Genomic DNA, 16,273 nt, shown 5'->3' with positions numbered 1-16,273 from the left:
TTTGGCAGCTTTGTATACTTTTTCTGAGAACTACGTTTCAGGAGATATAAACTTAACATTTTTATCCAATCGTTTATTTACAACATGCTACACTGCAAATTCCTGTATGCCTGGCAACCGGGGGATTAACAAGAGATCAAACTAGACACAAGCACTGCATGACGACCTTAATCCACCCAAACCTCCCTTAATCGTTCTATGTGATTTATGCCTCTGTTCTACTTGAATCAAACAGTATTTGCACTTCTTACCTTGCTACAATTTTAAAGAAAGTTGTATTTTCTGGTAAATGTGATACTGAGTATTTGAAGCCATTCTAGATTATAGGTTTAAATGACCAGTCTTTTTAAGTGTTAAAAAGCAAGCAAGGTGCAAAAAATAAAAATTGACCTGCTTTATATACTTGGTCTTGCATTGCGAAGTGCAAAAAAAAAAAAACTTACCAAAAGATCCTACTTTAACAACTTTACCACCGGAGGATTTTGCTGTCTTACGTCCAGGCCACTTTTTGCGATTCGGCACTGTGCGACTTTACCTGACAATTGCGCGGTCATGCAATGCCGTACCCAAACGAAATTTACGTCCTTTTTTTCCCACAAACAAGGCTTTCTTTTGGTGGTATTTGATCACCTGTGCGATTTTTACTTTTTGCGCTATAAACAAAAAAAAGCGACAATTTTGAAAAAATAACAATATTTTTCACATTTTTTATATGAAATTCCCCCCCAAAAAATTTTAAAAATCTAAATGTTTTATCATTTTAGGCCAATTTGTTTTCTGCCACATATTTTTGGTAAAAAAAATTGCAATAAGCGTATTTTGATTGGTTTGCGCAAAAAGTTATTGCGTTTACTAAGGGAAAGATTTCTGTCATTTTTGGTGTATTTTTTTTTAACGAGTAATGGCGGCGATCTGCGATTTTTTTTGCGGGACTGCGACATTGCGGCAGACAGATCGGACCCTTGACTGACATTTTTGACACTTTTGGGGGTACCAGTGACATTACTACAGTAATCAGTGCTATACATATGCACTGTTACTGTAAAAATGACACTGGCAGGGAAGGGGTTAATTTTTATTGGTGATCAAGGGGTTAATGTATGCCTGGTGCTTACTAACGTGTGTGGGGGGAGGTGACTGAGTGACACAGGGACAGATCGCAGCTTCAGCTATGCTGAACCCTGCAATCTGACCCTGTCTGTCACTTAGGAGATCCGCCCGCTTTGTTTACACAAGCGGGCGGATCTCCAGACTCGATTCTCCGACGATCGGGGAAGAGCGGCGGTGATCACCGCCGCTCCTCCCCTGGCCCGACTCCCACTGTATTCAGCGGGAGTCGGGCCAGGGGAGGAGCGGCGGTGATCACACCGCCCACAAGGGGAGGAGTCCAGCGACGTAGGTCTACATCGCTGGACGGGAACGAGCCACTTTGCCACAGTAAAGTCAACGTGACTGGTCGGCAAGTGGTTAATCATCATCAATCCCAATCTTATCCAGCACCACTAGAACTATATATAGCAATTTTATAACTTGCAGCTGAGACTCTCATACCTGACCATTTTATATACAGTAATAACTTTGCCATGCTGCCATGATAAGGAAAAGCTCAGTAGGTCATAAGCATGACATCTCTGGAATATACAAATTTTTTACCCTAATTGTTAGAACAAAATACAGTATTTGCCTCACCTACTGTCCTAATTTACAGCATCTTGATACTATTACAGTATTACAGTATTTGTTTACTGCTACTAGCTAGGACTATGTTATTATGTATTTAGTATATCTAAAATCCAACATTTTTTTTTTTTTTGTTAGCGCAGGAAATAGTTAAACACCTATACATATGTATTATATTTTGCTGCTTGTGTTCTGTAGAGGTATTTTATATAACGTTCTCTTCTGGAGACACAACAGGAAGTGAGAGAAACTCTCCTCTAAATAAAAAGTAAATTGCATTTTAGAAATGTATTACTGGAACAGCTGTTGTTATTGAAAGATCCCACTCCCACACACACTTCTGTTCTGTCATATTTTAAATATTCTATCAAAAAAAGACAAATCACCCTAGTGAGCTTACCGAATGCAATACAAACCTGACAGAGATTATAATTATCCTATTCTTTCCAAATTAAAAAGTTATAGTTTTAGATACATTTTAAGAAAGAGGTAGACTATCATAGAGAGCATACTTTTTACAGGGTCTGGATAATTTATTTTTAAACACCCTTCTTTGCTCCAGTGGACAGAATTTTAGTAACAATCATGAAACAAATAATAATAGCCTGTGAAGAAATGCAGACATTGTAAATTGTATTACCCCCTTCTATTGGTGGTTAGTGGAAAAGTCCCCCCTTACATTGGTGGACAGTTGAAAAGTTCCCCCTTACTTTGGTGGACAGTGAAAAAGTTCCCTCTTACGTTGGTGGCCAGTGGAAACGTTCCCTCTTACATTGGTGGACAGTGGAAAAATTAACCCTTACATTGGTGGACAGTGGAAAAGTTCCCCTTTAAATTGGTGGACAGTGGAAACGTTCCCCCTTACATTGGTGGAGCGTGGAAAAACTCCCCTTTACTTTGGTGGACAGTGGAAAAGTTTGCCCTTACATTGGTGGAGCGTGGAAAAACTCCCCTTTACTTTGGTGGACAGTGGAAAAGTTTGCCCTTACATTGGTGGACAGTTGAAAAATTCCCTCTTATATTGGTGAACAGTGGAAAAGTTCCCTCTTATATTGGTGAACAGTGGAAAAGTTCCCTCTTACATTGGTGGACAGTGGAAAAGTTCCCCTTTACATTGGTGGACATAAGAAAAGTTCCCTCTTACATTGGGGGACAGTGGAAAAGTTCCCTCCTATATTGGTGAACAGTGAAAAAGTTCCCTCTTACATTGGTGGACAGTGGAAAAGTTTGCCCTTACATTGGTGGACAGTTGCAAAAATTCCCTCTTACATTGGTGGACAGTGGAAAAGTTCCCTCTTACATTGGTGGACAGTGGAAAAGTTCCCTCTTACATTGGGGGACAGTGGAAAAGTTCCCTCTTATATTGGTGAACAGTGGAAAAGTTCCCTCTTACATTGGTGGACAGTGGAAAAGTTCCCTCTTACATTGGTGGACAGTGGAAAAGTTCCCTCTTACATTGGTGGACAGTGGAAAAGTTCCCCTTTACATTGGTGGACATAAGAAAAGTTCCCTCTTACATTGGTGGACAGTGGAAAAGTTCCCTCTTATATTGGTGGACAGTGGAAAAGTTCCCCTTTACATTGGTGGGCATAAGAAAAGTTCCCTCTTACATTGGTGGACAGTGGAAAAGTTTCCCTTTACATTGGTGGACATAAGAAAAGTTCCCTCTTACATTGGTGGACAGTGGAAAAGTTCCCCTTTTGGTGGTCACTGGAGAAAAAAACCTTTATAGGCAGATAAAAAGATAATTGGATTAGTGGTTACATACATAAAAGACTAGAGGAGATGCTCCACTGGGCCTGCATTGTTGGCTCTGCTGAAAAGGATTTAGCAAAATCTATACGAGCGTCATGAGGCTGGAGATCAGTCCATTACTGCTCAAAGAACCCCTACCATTCTCTGGATAAATACTAGGGTTCCCTAAAACCTGGTAAAGAATAACTGCTATAAACAAACTTCATATACTGTATGTATATGAAGTATATATTTATATAAATATATGTGTATATATATATATATATATATATATATATATATATATATATATATATATGTATATGTATATATATATATATATATATATATATATATATATATATATACATATATGTATATATATATATATATATATATATATATATATATATATTTACAGTATATCTTTATATCATAAAATAACCTTAAATTCTTTTGTACCTATTTAGGTATTGAAAGTGAATGGAGAAAGACCCAGTGCATACCACGTGAAGTGTGTGTAGATGTCGGAAAGGAATTTGGTGCACCGACAAACACGTTCTTTAAACCTCCATGCGTGTCACTATACAGATGCGGAGGATGCTGCAACAGTGAAGGATTGCACTGTATGAACACTAGCTCCTCATATGTCAGCAAAACGGTGAGTTTTAATTACAGCCAGACGTCTACTTTTGCCGTAGAATAAAGTGAGGAGCTATACAATACTTTTTTGATAGATGTTCGTATTCCAAGGGCCATGCCATCTGAAGCTTTTTAATGTGCTTCTAATGCATTTCTATTTAATTAAGAAATTAAGATTGCATCCATCACGTAACCTATACGTCTTTGAAGTTAAATGGTAATGCTGGTGCCTGAAAACCTCAGTGGTTTTGGATTTAAAATCAAATGTGTTTGAGCGAACCTTAACTTTGGCAGTGATTTGTGGACTCATGGAGATCAAAGCAAAAGAAGATATATTCTGTATGTTCACGTCTCTTACAAGAGCAGTAGAGGCTAAATGTAGTACAGTTCAAGCTTACACTGTGTCATGCTGACCACTTTCACCCAATTTGTTATAATAAACACGCTAGAGTTACTTATGGGGAAAAGCAGTTCCAAGTTTTGGAAAATGTTCTGTTTTAGATATTAAAGTTCTCTCAGCATTTAGTAGGAAATATACGATTTCTTTTATGAAAGGCACTATCACACTGCCATGGAAAAATAAAACATAGGAGAGTCCTAACTAGGAGTAGCAGTGATCTAACCGGCTGCTGGAGTGAATGTGTTAACCACGTGAAAACAGTTTTTGGTGCTTAGAAAACTTTTCTGGCACTGAAATGATAAGCTGTTCCTTCAGCTTCTCATTTAGGCAATAATGAGAAGTTTCTAGCTTAGCATAAAATGCTAACTATTAACCACTTAAGCCCCGGAACCCGGAAGATTTTACCCCCTTCAGGACCAGGAGTTTTTTTGCAATTTTTTACTGATGAATTTAACGGACAATTGCGCGGTCGTGCGACGCTGTACCTAAACGAATTTGACGTCCTTTTTTTCCCACAAACAGAGCTTTCTTTTGGTGGTATTTGATCACCTGTGCGATTTTTTGATCATGCGCTATAAACCAAAAAAAGCGTCAATTTTGCAAAAATAACAATATTTTTCACATTTTTTTTATATGAAATTCCCCCCAAAAAAATGTAAAAATCAAAATTTTTTAACATTTTCGGCCAATTTGTTTTATGCTACCTATGTTTGGTAAAAAAAATAGCAAAAAGCGTATTTTGATTGGTTTGCGCAAAAGTTATCGCGTTTACTAACAAAGGGAAAGATTTTTGTCATTTTTGGTGTTTTTTTTTTTAATGAGTAATGCCGGCGATCTGCGATTTTTTTTGCGGGACTGCAACATTGCGGCCGACAGATCGGACCCTTGACTGACATTTTTGACACTTTTGGGGTTACCAGTGACATTACTGCAGTAATCAGTGCTATACATATGCACTGTTACTGTAAAAATGACACTGGCAGGGAAGGGGTTAACTGTATTGGAGAGGGAGGGGTTACGTGTGTCCTAGGGGCGTGTTTCTAACTGTGATGGGACCTGGCTACTAGTGTAAAAACAGAGATCAATGGTCCTACATAGTAGAACCGTCTGATCTCCATTTTTACACAGGGGAGAATGACAGGCGGCTTGTTTACATTAGCCGCCTGCCTTTCTCCCTTCCCGGCGAACGATCGCGAGTGACCGGCGGACATCGGGTCCGCCGGTCACACGCACTGACTTGTTAGGGAACGAGTCGGGGCGGGCGCGCGCCTCAGCAGGCTCACGCTCGCCCGCTATTGGCTCGCTACCGGTACGTCACTTTGCCTGGCCTGGGAGGAAGCTGGTACTGCCAGGAGAAGAAAAGTAAATCCAACAGGCTGGTTGTACCCAACTTGGTACATTCAGCCTGCCCACACACAGGTCAAATCTCAGCCGGTTCCTGCCGACTCTTTATCCATCTTGCTTGCTGTCTTTGTTCAAGCTGGGGGGATTCATCCTAATATTGACCATTGCCAGCAAAATGGAAGAAAGGGAAAATCCTAATTTTAAGGTTGTCACCAGTGTACAGGATGAGGGTGAATCATCCAATTTGGATAAATGCTCTGACAATAACTGTGTAAGATGGGATTGACCCTTATTTTGTTGCAGTGATGTCTCCTTAGGAGAACAGAGCCAGCTCTGAGCAAGTGCACATAGGCATAAAATGACTGCGAAAAAGCCACAGGAGATCCACAGCACTGAAATAAAAAAGTGAAAACAATATTTAAAAAAAATTATTTTAAAAATAGTTTTTGATAGACAGTACTTTAGCAGACTAAATGCCACCCAGTTAGAGTTTAGAATGTTTAATCTGTTTTGGAATGCTTTTCATCTTAGCCATGACCTGATTGCCCCTGGCTGATGTGCAGATACCATGATGACTCTTCTCATTTATAATGACCCTCAGATCTTAGCTGCTAAAAAGGATCTGATTCAGCTCCTAATGCTAAAGGCCATACACAGTGAGCCATAAAAATCCACTGATCAGGGACTGCAACCTATTGCCCAAAGCCACTGATCGAGAAACGATTTCCAACTTGTCTATTTGACAGAAGTCAATCAACAATCAACTTCTGTTGACCAGGGATGGCCACACACTGGTTAAATTAGCTCATTCCCCACTTAACCATCTGAATTTTCAGTCTCTGGCCAGCTTAAAGAGGAGTCTTCCCCCAAATAAAAGTCAGCAGCTACAAATACTGTCCAGCGATGTCCTCACTCAAGCCGATTCCTTACCCAAGCCACTTAAATGGTGGAGCAGCGATAAAGTCAAGCTCTGAAGGAAAGGTATGCCATTCCATCAGAGCTCATGCGGCAGTGACGTCACCGGCTGCTTCACACTGCAATATCTCCTAAACCAGCACCGATTAATTTTACCTACAGGTAAGATTTATTATAAGCTACATGTAGGGAAAAATAGAAGAAAAGAGTTTACTACCACTTTAACTAAGGAAAACTGGCATTGAAGGCTTCAACCTTCACAACCTGTTTCCCAGTTCACATGCGCGAGCCGCACTGAACTTGGTGAATAATCCTGCCGTCTTCTGGGATCTGTGATGGGTCCCAGAAGGCTGTGAAGGAAAGAGGGGGTAGTGAAATCTGGCGATCTGACCAAAGTGGAAGCGGGTACCTGTCAAAACCAGGTATCTGTGTCCCCCCACCCCGACCCCAAAAAAAGAGCCAGTTGTTAAAGAGGAGGGGGGAGGATGCAAACAAGTGGAACTTCCCCTTTTGAGTGAGGTTCCGCTTTAAGTGTCAGACCACTGAAGAAGAACTGTTTGGCAAGGGTACTAAGGTTAACAAAAAAAGCTCTATGAACTACAGCTTGTATGGAATCTGATATCAAACAATAGGTATGATAGGCTCGTGATTAATACTATGTTACAGTCATTTTTCATCTCTTTCCTTTCTTGTATGTTTGGTTTAGTTGTGTGTGTACAAATTGCATTTATGCGTATATTAAATGTAACAGAGAAAATGAAGATTCCCGTATGCTTACAAGGCATTTATCAAAAACAAAGCCTGCATATTCTATAAGAACTAAACATGTGCTCCTTTTCTCAGTCATGAGATCTATGCACTAGAAGTATAACTGGCAAGGGGAACAGTACATGGTGACAAAATCAATTTTGTATGTTAATCCAGATCCAAGCTCTTGCAATCTGTGTATACAAACTCCTTCCTAATGGCCAGTACCTCCTTAACATTCCAGTGTATTGAAAACACTTTAATTGTATACAGTGATATGTCAAAAGTACAGTAGCATGCTTCCCCTAAAACTGTTATCCTATGTAGAGTTTAAATGTGCCAATTTTTATTATTTGTGTGCCAACTTTAAAATTTGCAATCTTGATTCTAAGACTGGCCATGCAGATTATTGATTTTTCTGTGGCAATGCCTTGAACTCAATCATTGGCAGAGATCATCGAGTATGGAGTGCGTAAACTATGAGCTCATTCACTTCCAGCATTCTGAGAAATCCTTCAAATGCTGAATGTCTTGTCAAAATAAAGACAATATCCGATTCTTAGCATCTGCCTCACATAGAAGATATGGCCTTTTCTGGCTGGACCTAGGCTGGATTGTGTCACACCACATGCATTGCATTTAGCGCATGTTGACACACATTAAACGTTGCATTGACCAAAATACTGGCAAGTGTGTTGCAAGCGCACATCAGTACAGGGTGTTGGTGTAACTCTTCCTAATAGGAACGATGGATTTCAGCTTGTCATTGCGTTGGGTCTACATTCAGCAACGCTTCCCGAAGAAGTCCAATGCGAGTTGTGTGAATGGGCCTCCTCAAACTCTTCCATATTTGATATTTATATATTTTAATATTATTCTGCCTTTTTTAACCACTTCCCGAACGCCCTCCGCAGTTTTACTGCAGCAGGCTGGCTCGGCTTCGCAAATCGACGTAGGGGTACGTCGGTCACGGGAGTAGTGCAGGGGGGGCAAGCGTTCACCACCGGCGGTGTTTCTGGCCCACTAGGCAGTGGGGATGCCAATCCACTGGACTGGTGGCCGCTATTGCCGCCAGGCACCTGCAGTCGCTCCCCGCTGATAGAGAAGGACGGTCAGCTGTTGTAAACACAGCTGACTTGTTCTCTCTGAAATGATCATAGTGTGTCTGTGATCCTTCTAAAAAGGATCACAGGTCTCTATGATCATTTCACAAGTCCTTCCCCCCACAGTTAGAAAACACTCCCCTAGGCTCACATTTAACCCTTTGATCGTGCTTTTTGTTAGCCCCTTCCCTACCAGTGTCATTATTACTTTAACAGTGAATATTTTTAGCACTGATTACTGTAGTAATGTCACTGGTCCCCCCAAAAGTGTCAAAAATGTCAGTTAGGGGTCCGATCTGTCTGCCACAATGTAGCAGTCCCGCTAAAAATTGCAGATCGCTGCCATTACTAGTAAAAAAAGAAATAAATTAATAAAAATGACATAAATCTCTCCCCTAGTTTGTAGACGCGATAACTTTTGCGCAAACCAATCAAAATACACTTATTGTGATTTTTTTTTACCAAAAATATGTAGCAGAATACAAATTGGCCTAAAAAAATATAAAGTTTTGATCTTTACATTTTTTTCGGGGAATGTTATATAGCAGAATGTGAAAAATATTGTTTCTCTATCATTTATGGACAGACGCTTCTCCATATTCTTCCTAACCATTGGGTTATGCTGCCCACTACAGGAGTAGGACACTAGGCAGGAAAAATCTTTACCACGCTTATGGGGTAGTCCCTGCAGGCAAACACCCACTCACTCTGCTATAGGATTCAGTTTGTTTCTGCCTAGTTTAGGAGTAGGACCTAGTTCCCAGCTGGGACTTCGATCCTAGCTTGTTTTTTATTTTAAAGGGAACCTTTGTTAAAGTTTTAATTTTTTAGCTTTAGTTATGTTCCTGAGAGAACTGCAATTAACAGCCGGCTGGGTTTCAGACTGGATATCCTAAATCCTTGAGTCCGGCCAGTGTGAAAGTTACAGCCCCGCACTAGGCTTCGCCACGACAGAGCCCCAATGAACGGGGCTGGCCCGCGAGTGAAACACCTCGCCGGGACGCACATGACCTGGTTCAGCCGAGTTGCAGAGTGCCCCTTGGCCGTCAGCACCCCCACCCCGAGTGGAGAGGTAGTCTATCCAGAGTGGCGCCCACCCGATTGTCGTTGGTATGGTGAGTAGTGTCCCCCCATAGCTCTGGTGGTCTCGGGGCAGACATGGGCCCCTCCCCGGGAAGGTCGGACCATCGGGTACCCCTCCATTCCCCCTGGCCTCTCTGTACATACCAGGCTCCCACAGGGCCTTCCTCGCCACCATCATAGAGGTCTTTAGCTCAGACAGCGACAGGGGTCCTGGAGGGGGGGGCGTGCCGATGCCGCTATAGCGGATCCGCTGGAGGCTTAGTCCTGGTGGGGGCCCCTGCCGGGGACCCCCCCCCCGATGCCAATAGAATGTTGGACCTCTCAAGAGGTCCTAGGGACCGCATGGCGTACCGAGGTGTCCGCCATTTTCCTGTCGAATCGTTCAGCTCCATTTTTCAGAAGTTCTCATTGAAATGCAGGTGAGGCCATGTTTTTTGTGGTTTCCCCATAGGAATGACATTTTCTCGAAGTCCGCGAAAGCTGGACAGCAGGGAGCAGCTAGGCCTTTACTCCAGTGATGACCCAGGTACTTCCTCTTTCTGTGAAGGTTGTTTCTCTGCACAGCAGACCTATTCTACTCCATATCGGATGGTGGTATGTCTATTGGGGTCCCTGTAGGACTCTCCCTCTCACCCTGCTATCTGCAGTGCTAGTTCTGTTTTTTGCAGTTTTTTTAAAGTGAAGCTGCGCTATTCCAGGGTTCATATGGAGCCCCAGGAACAAGTTTTACCTACAGATCCCCTCCTTGTGGTTGGGACCTTCAGGTCGCAACCTCTGTCTGCCTTAACATCAGTTTTGGAAAACCTAGTGTCAAAAGTAGATTTGGTTTTAAAAAATACCACTAGTAAAAAGTGCCCTATACCCTCCACTGCTTCTCCTGTATCCTCAGATTCTGAGGTAGATGTGGCTGCCGGGGGCGCAGGTTACCCTGAGGGTTCTGCGTCATCACACTCAGATGGCGAGGACAACATATCCTTGTCTGCAGCCGTGCAGGAAAACATGCTGGTGGAGGGTGCACTTATAGTGTCAGTAGGGAAAAATCTAAAAATAGCGGACGATTCTGCAGCGTCAGGGACGCAGGTGTCTTCTGGCACTCGCAAATCCCAGAAATCGGGCAAGGTTTTCTCTTGTCTGGAACTTTTTGACAAAATTGTCTCTGACCAATGGGGGTGCCTCAAACAGATGTTAGTGGTGCCGAAGCGTTTTAAGAGGCGCTATCCATTTGCGGACGCTGTATCCACAAAATGGACTGTTCCCCTGAAGGTGGACCATCCGGTCTCCAGACTGAACAAATCTACTGTGGTCCCGGTGGAGGAGTCTCCGGGCTTTAACGACTCTGTGGATAGAAGGATTGAATCTCTGTCCCGCCACTTACATGTGATAGTGGGCTCAATACTTAAACCAATCTTTCGTGATTACTCTGGTGTCCCAGACCATAACGGAATGGGTAAAGTTACTAAAATGTGACCTGGAAACAGAGCAGCTTCCTCTGGGCCTGGTAGAGCTAACAGACCAAATCTTCCAAGCCCTACTATTTATATGTGATACGTCGCTAGATGCGTCCCCTCCTGTAGCCAGAGTATCCGCAGTGGGGGTAGCCATTAGACGCATGGTGTGGCTAAAAAGCTGATCTGCATATCCCCCTTTATGGGGGACCGCTTGTTTGGATCCTCTTTGGATGAACTGATCTAGGGGCTTACAGGTGGGAAGAGAACTTTTTCCTCAATCCTCCAAAGGTAAGTCACCATGTAATAGATGGGGGCCTTATTTATAGCCAACAGGCAGCCCTTTCGTGCCTCTGGCATGCAGGAGAAAGGATCTAAGCCATCTAGGTCTTCTGGGGGTTCCAAAAAGACATGGTCAGGTAAGCCAAGAGCAGGCCCCCCCCAGATCTGCAGACAAATCCATATCTGCATGAAGGGACGCCCTCACCCGTATCTGGGGTGAGGAGACACCTTTGTTTCTTTCCGGAACCATGGACCTCCTTCAGGACAAATGGATCCATGAACTGATCTGATCGGGTTACAAGATCGAATTCAAATCCTGACCGTGGCACAGATTTTTCGCATCCAATCTCCACCTATCTCCAGATCGGTTGCGGGACCTACGAGGGGTGGTACTGGACCTGCTGCCACACGGGGTGATTGTACCGGTTCCCTCCTGGGAACGCTTTTAAGAGTTTTATTCAAACTTGTTCCCAGAAAAGAGGGAAAAGTGCGTCCAATTCTGGATCTCAAGGCTCTGAATCGCTTTCGTACGGTAGTGGCATCCCTACACCAAGGGGACTTTTTGGCCTCTATTGACATCAAGGATGCATATCTGCACATTCCTATTTATGCTGGACATCAGCGTTTCCTTCCATTCGCTGTAGGGGAGGAGCATTATCAATTTGTGGCATTACCCTTTGGTCTCGCCTCCGCCTGCAAGGTCCTCACAAAAGTGTTGGCTCCTGTATTGGCTTTACTGCAACAGCGGGGGATTGCGGTCCTGGCACTTTTATGGGGGGTAGGGGGGAGCAGGGACCTGGTTTTGACAGGTAACTGATCCCACTTCCGGCTCAGATTGCCTGAGCATTTACAGCCACTTTAAAGTATACATGAAGATTGTTTTTTAAGTTTAAGTTTAGAGTTTTAGAGAGTGAAGAGGGATTAGGCATGTGTCAGTATTTTTTGCCATCTGTGCCCCCATTTGGGGGATTAACCCTCACTTTTTGTCCTGGTAAATGTTATCACGGAAAGTGAAAGTGAAACAAAAATCCCAAATTCACCCGAACAAGAATAGAGGGTAAATCTTCCAATGGGAACACTAGTTCTGGCATTCCCGGTGACTACCAGGGATTCCCTCTCACTTCCTGTTGTGGCTATGGAACAGGGAAAGCTCTCCAATGGGATACAGATAGCAAAAAAATTGACAGGGGTTATAACCCTCTGTAACTCTATCCAAAATGACAAAAAACTTTTACTTTCAGTTCTACTTTGATGGTCTGTGAGCAAGGTAAAACCGGTTAGTAATTTGCAAGCATCCATTGCTCAATCATGTACTCTTACTTGCTGTATAATGTATTGATATAACTGTTCAAAGTGAAAGTAGATGGGCACTTTTCCATACAAATTAGACAGTTTTAGAACTAATCCTGCTGACAGTTGGCATATTTATAAGGTGAAGTGTCTATCTTCCCAAATAAAAATCCTCTTGGATTTCAAAAGGCCAGAATGGAAAATCTAATCGTATAATGGCCAACATCTGCTCATTAATGGGGTCATTGTGTAACTGCTTCTTTTGGCTCTGGTTCCATAAGAGAGTTTTAATTAGTATCTAAGTTTCCAGGACTGTGACAGATTACCATACCTGTAAGTATCAAGCCACATTTTCTGTTAGGGGTATAACCAAGTTAAAAAAAAAGTATCTAAAACTAATTTGTATTATTTTTAGTTTTGGATAGAGTGGTGGGAGGTTAGAACCCCTCTCAGGTTTTATGGCTGTCTTGTGTCCCTCATCTGTGGAGAATTAACCTTTGTATTTATCCTGGTGACCACTGTTCCTATCCTTGTCTTTTAACCGCTTGCCGACCGCCGCACAACTATTTACGTCGGCAGTCAGCCCCTCACAGGCAAAGCGACGTAGGGGTACGTCGCTAGCCTGTGAGGGTCTAGGGAGCGAGCGCGCGCCGCCGGAGGTCACGAACCCCCCCTGCGCGTGTGCCCGGCGGACCCGATGTCCGCCAGTCACTTGCGATCGTCCGTTAGAGCAGGAGAAAGGCAGGCGGCTAATGGAAACAAGCCGCCTGTCATTCACCCCTGTGTAAGAATAGTGATCATACGGTTCTACTATGTAGGACCGTTGATCACTGTTCCTACACCTCAAGCCACAGCCAATCACAGTTAGAAGCACGCCCCTAGGGACACACTTAACCCCTCCCTCTCCAATAAAGTGAACCCCTTCACTGCCAGTGTCATTTACAGTAACAGTGCATATGTATAGCACTGATTACTGTAGTAATGTCACTGGTAACCCCAAAAGTGTCAAAAATGTCAGTCAAGGGTCCGATCTGTCCGCCACAATGTCGCAGTCCCACAAAAAAAATCGCAGATCGCCGCCATTACGCGTTAAAAAAAAAACAACAAAAGTGACAAAAATCTTTCCCTTAGTTAGTAAACGCAATAACTTTTGCGCAAACCAATCAAAATACGCTTTTTGCGATTTTTTTTTTTTTACCAAACATATGTAGCATAAAACAAATTGGCCTAAAATGTTAAAAAAAATTTGATTTTTACATTTTTTTGGGGAATTTCATATAAAAAAATGTGAAAAATATTATTATTTTTGCAAAATTGACGCTCTTTTTTTGTTTATAGCGCATGAGCAAAAAATTGCACAGGTGATCAAATACCACCAAAAGAAAGCTCTGTTTGTGGGAAAAAAAGGACGTCAAATTAGTTTAGGTACAGCGTCGCACGACTGCTCAATTGTCCGTTAAACTCACGCAGTGCCGAATCGCAAAATAGGCCCTGGTCAGGAAGGGGGTAAAATCCTCCGGGGCTTAACTGGTTAATCAGGATATTTGTTCCAGTGACAGATGTCTAAGAGGCTAGTCCTCTAACTTATGAGATATTTCTTTCTGTTGTGTCTACAGGACAGGAAGTGAAAGGAAATCTCCCATAATGCTGGTATAATGTCAATTGTCAAACAGTGAAGGGGGAAGATACGAAACTGTGTCCTGTCCAGTTTATTACATATGAGTTGTTATCTTTTTTAAAACATAGCATATTTAAATCATTTTAAAAAAATAAATTGAATTAGGTCAAAACAAAATTCTGCAGGTTGCCATCATTTGCAGTCATCTTCTCACCTGCCCCATAGCGGCAAGCCCTAGAACTCGTGTACGCATATACATGTAGCTTATTAAGGACACATTCACATATGTGCAATGGGGTAATGCTTGTTACCAAGGTGAAGGTTCATTGTATTTATGTTACATTGACAGCCCATTTAAAATAAATGGGCTGCCATAATGCAATGCACTTTAACACACAAAACAATGCAAATAATGCATTGCAATTAAGGCATTTGCACATATCCACTACAACAATGCAATTGGCCCTCTAAGTGATTAGCTAAACCGTAAATAAATGTCACACTGGGGTTGATTTACTTAAATTAGAGAGTGAAAAATCTGGTGCGACTCTGCATAGAAACCAATCAGCTTCCACATTTTTTTTTTTGTTAAAGCTTAATATAACAAGCTGAAGTTAGACATTGATTGGCTACCAGTCAGCTGCACCAGATTTTGAACTCTCCAGTTTTAGTAAATCAACCCCTTTGTTTGCATACTGATAGCTTAGCATAGACATAGAACCACAAAAACTGAAACACCTAGAGTGGATTCTAGGACAATATCCCCCCGGACAATTTCCCCCGAACAATTTCCCCCCAGACAATATCCCCCCCTGGACAACATCCCCCTGGACAATATCCCCCCTGGACAACATCCCCCCGGACAATATCCTCCCTGGACAATATCCCCCTAGACAATATCCCCCCTCTAACCCTAACCCTCTAACCCTAACCCTATGTCCAGGGGGATGTTTTCCGGGGGGATATTGCCCGGGAGATGTTGTCCCAGGGGGATGTTGTCCCGGGGGGATGTTGCCCGGGGGATGTTGTCCCAGGGGGATATTATCCGGGGGAGATGTTTTCCGGGGGGATATTGTCCCGGGGGATATTGCCCTGAGGATAATGTCCGGGGGGATATTGTCCTGATACCCCTAGAGTGGTGGCATCAACATGTGTTTGTGTATGTTAGTAAAAAAAACCTGTATGTGTTGTTAATTCATAATATTACATTACAAATACTATAGGTCTTTACAAATAGCTCAGAAAAACTACTGGCTGCCAGCTTTCCAGACTTTCTAATCTCTGTTAGGGCAGTTCCAAAAAAATCTGAGCTGTGTTGAAAATTTGCAGATTAATCTTCTAAGTCTGTAATGCTTATGGCCGGAAAATAAGCGTATGCAAACAACTAAGTAAAGAGATGAAATATCTATGTGTGAACTGCCTTACCTGCCAAAATATTTGTAAAACTGCCCAGCCAGTGTTCTAATCTAGACGTAGGCTCTGACCATTTACTTTTCCACAATGCACTCAAAGCAGTATGCTGTGGTCAAGGTAACCAAATTGGGTAACTCTGTGGTTAGTAGCTAACACTAACTCACTTTGCTAATAACATTTATGATTTTATTGGTCTGCTTTAATTATTTTCAAATACAAGTATTTGACGAAATTCTGTGAGTTTGCAGGCCAAAGGCATGCTACACTATATTACCAAAAGTATTGGGATGCCTGCTTTACAAAATTACATGCACATGAAATTTAACCATTTGCCGTGTGCTCACGTTGAGCCTACTGCGGCAAAGTGGTTCGTTATCGTCTGGCGACGTAGACCTACATCGCCAGACACTCCCCTTTCTCGGCGGCGCGTGCGCACCGCCGGAGGCTCGCTCCCGCTGTATTCAGTCACATCGGGAGTCGGGCCAGGGGAGGAGCAGCGGCGATCGCCGCTGCTCTTCCCCGATCGTCGGGGAATCGAGTGTGGAGATCCGCCCGCCTGTGTAAACACAAGCGGGCG

The 16,273-nt window shown here is 42.8% G+C and overlaps 1 protein-coding gene across 1 annotated transcript in view; it reads left to right on the top strand.

Annotated features, from left to right (window-relative positions):
- VEGFC (vascular endothelial growth factor C) overlaps positions 1 to 16,273 on the top strand; it is a 230,284-nt gene that overhangs the window by 171,791 nt on the left and 42,220 nt on the right. The window contains exon 3 of the mRNA XM_082261991.1: positions 3,885 to 4,075. Coding sequence (XP_082118117.1) covers positions 3,885 to 4,075 — 191 coding nt within the window. The remainder of the gene's footprint in view (positions 1 to 3,884; positions 4,076 to 16,273) is intronic.

Source organism: Pelophylax lessonae, assembly GCF_965119305.1.
Source record: "Pelophylax lessonae genome assembly, chromosome: 1".
Lineage (NCBI taxonomy): Eukaryota > Metazoa > Chordata > Amphibia > Anura > Ranidae > Pelophylax > Pelophylax lessonae.
The sequence above is the reverse complement of the archived record's forward strand: the minus strand, read 5'-3'. Positions and strand labels throughout refer to the sequence as shown.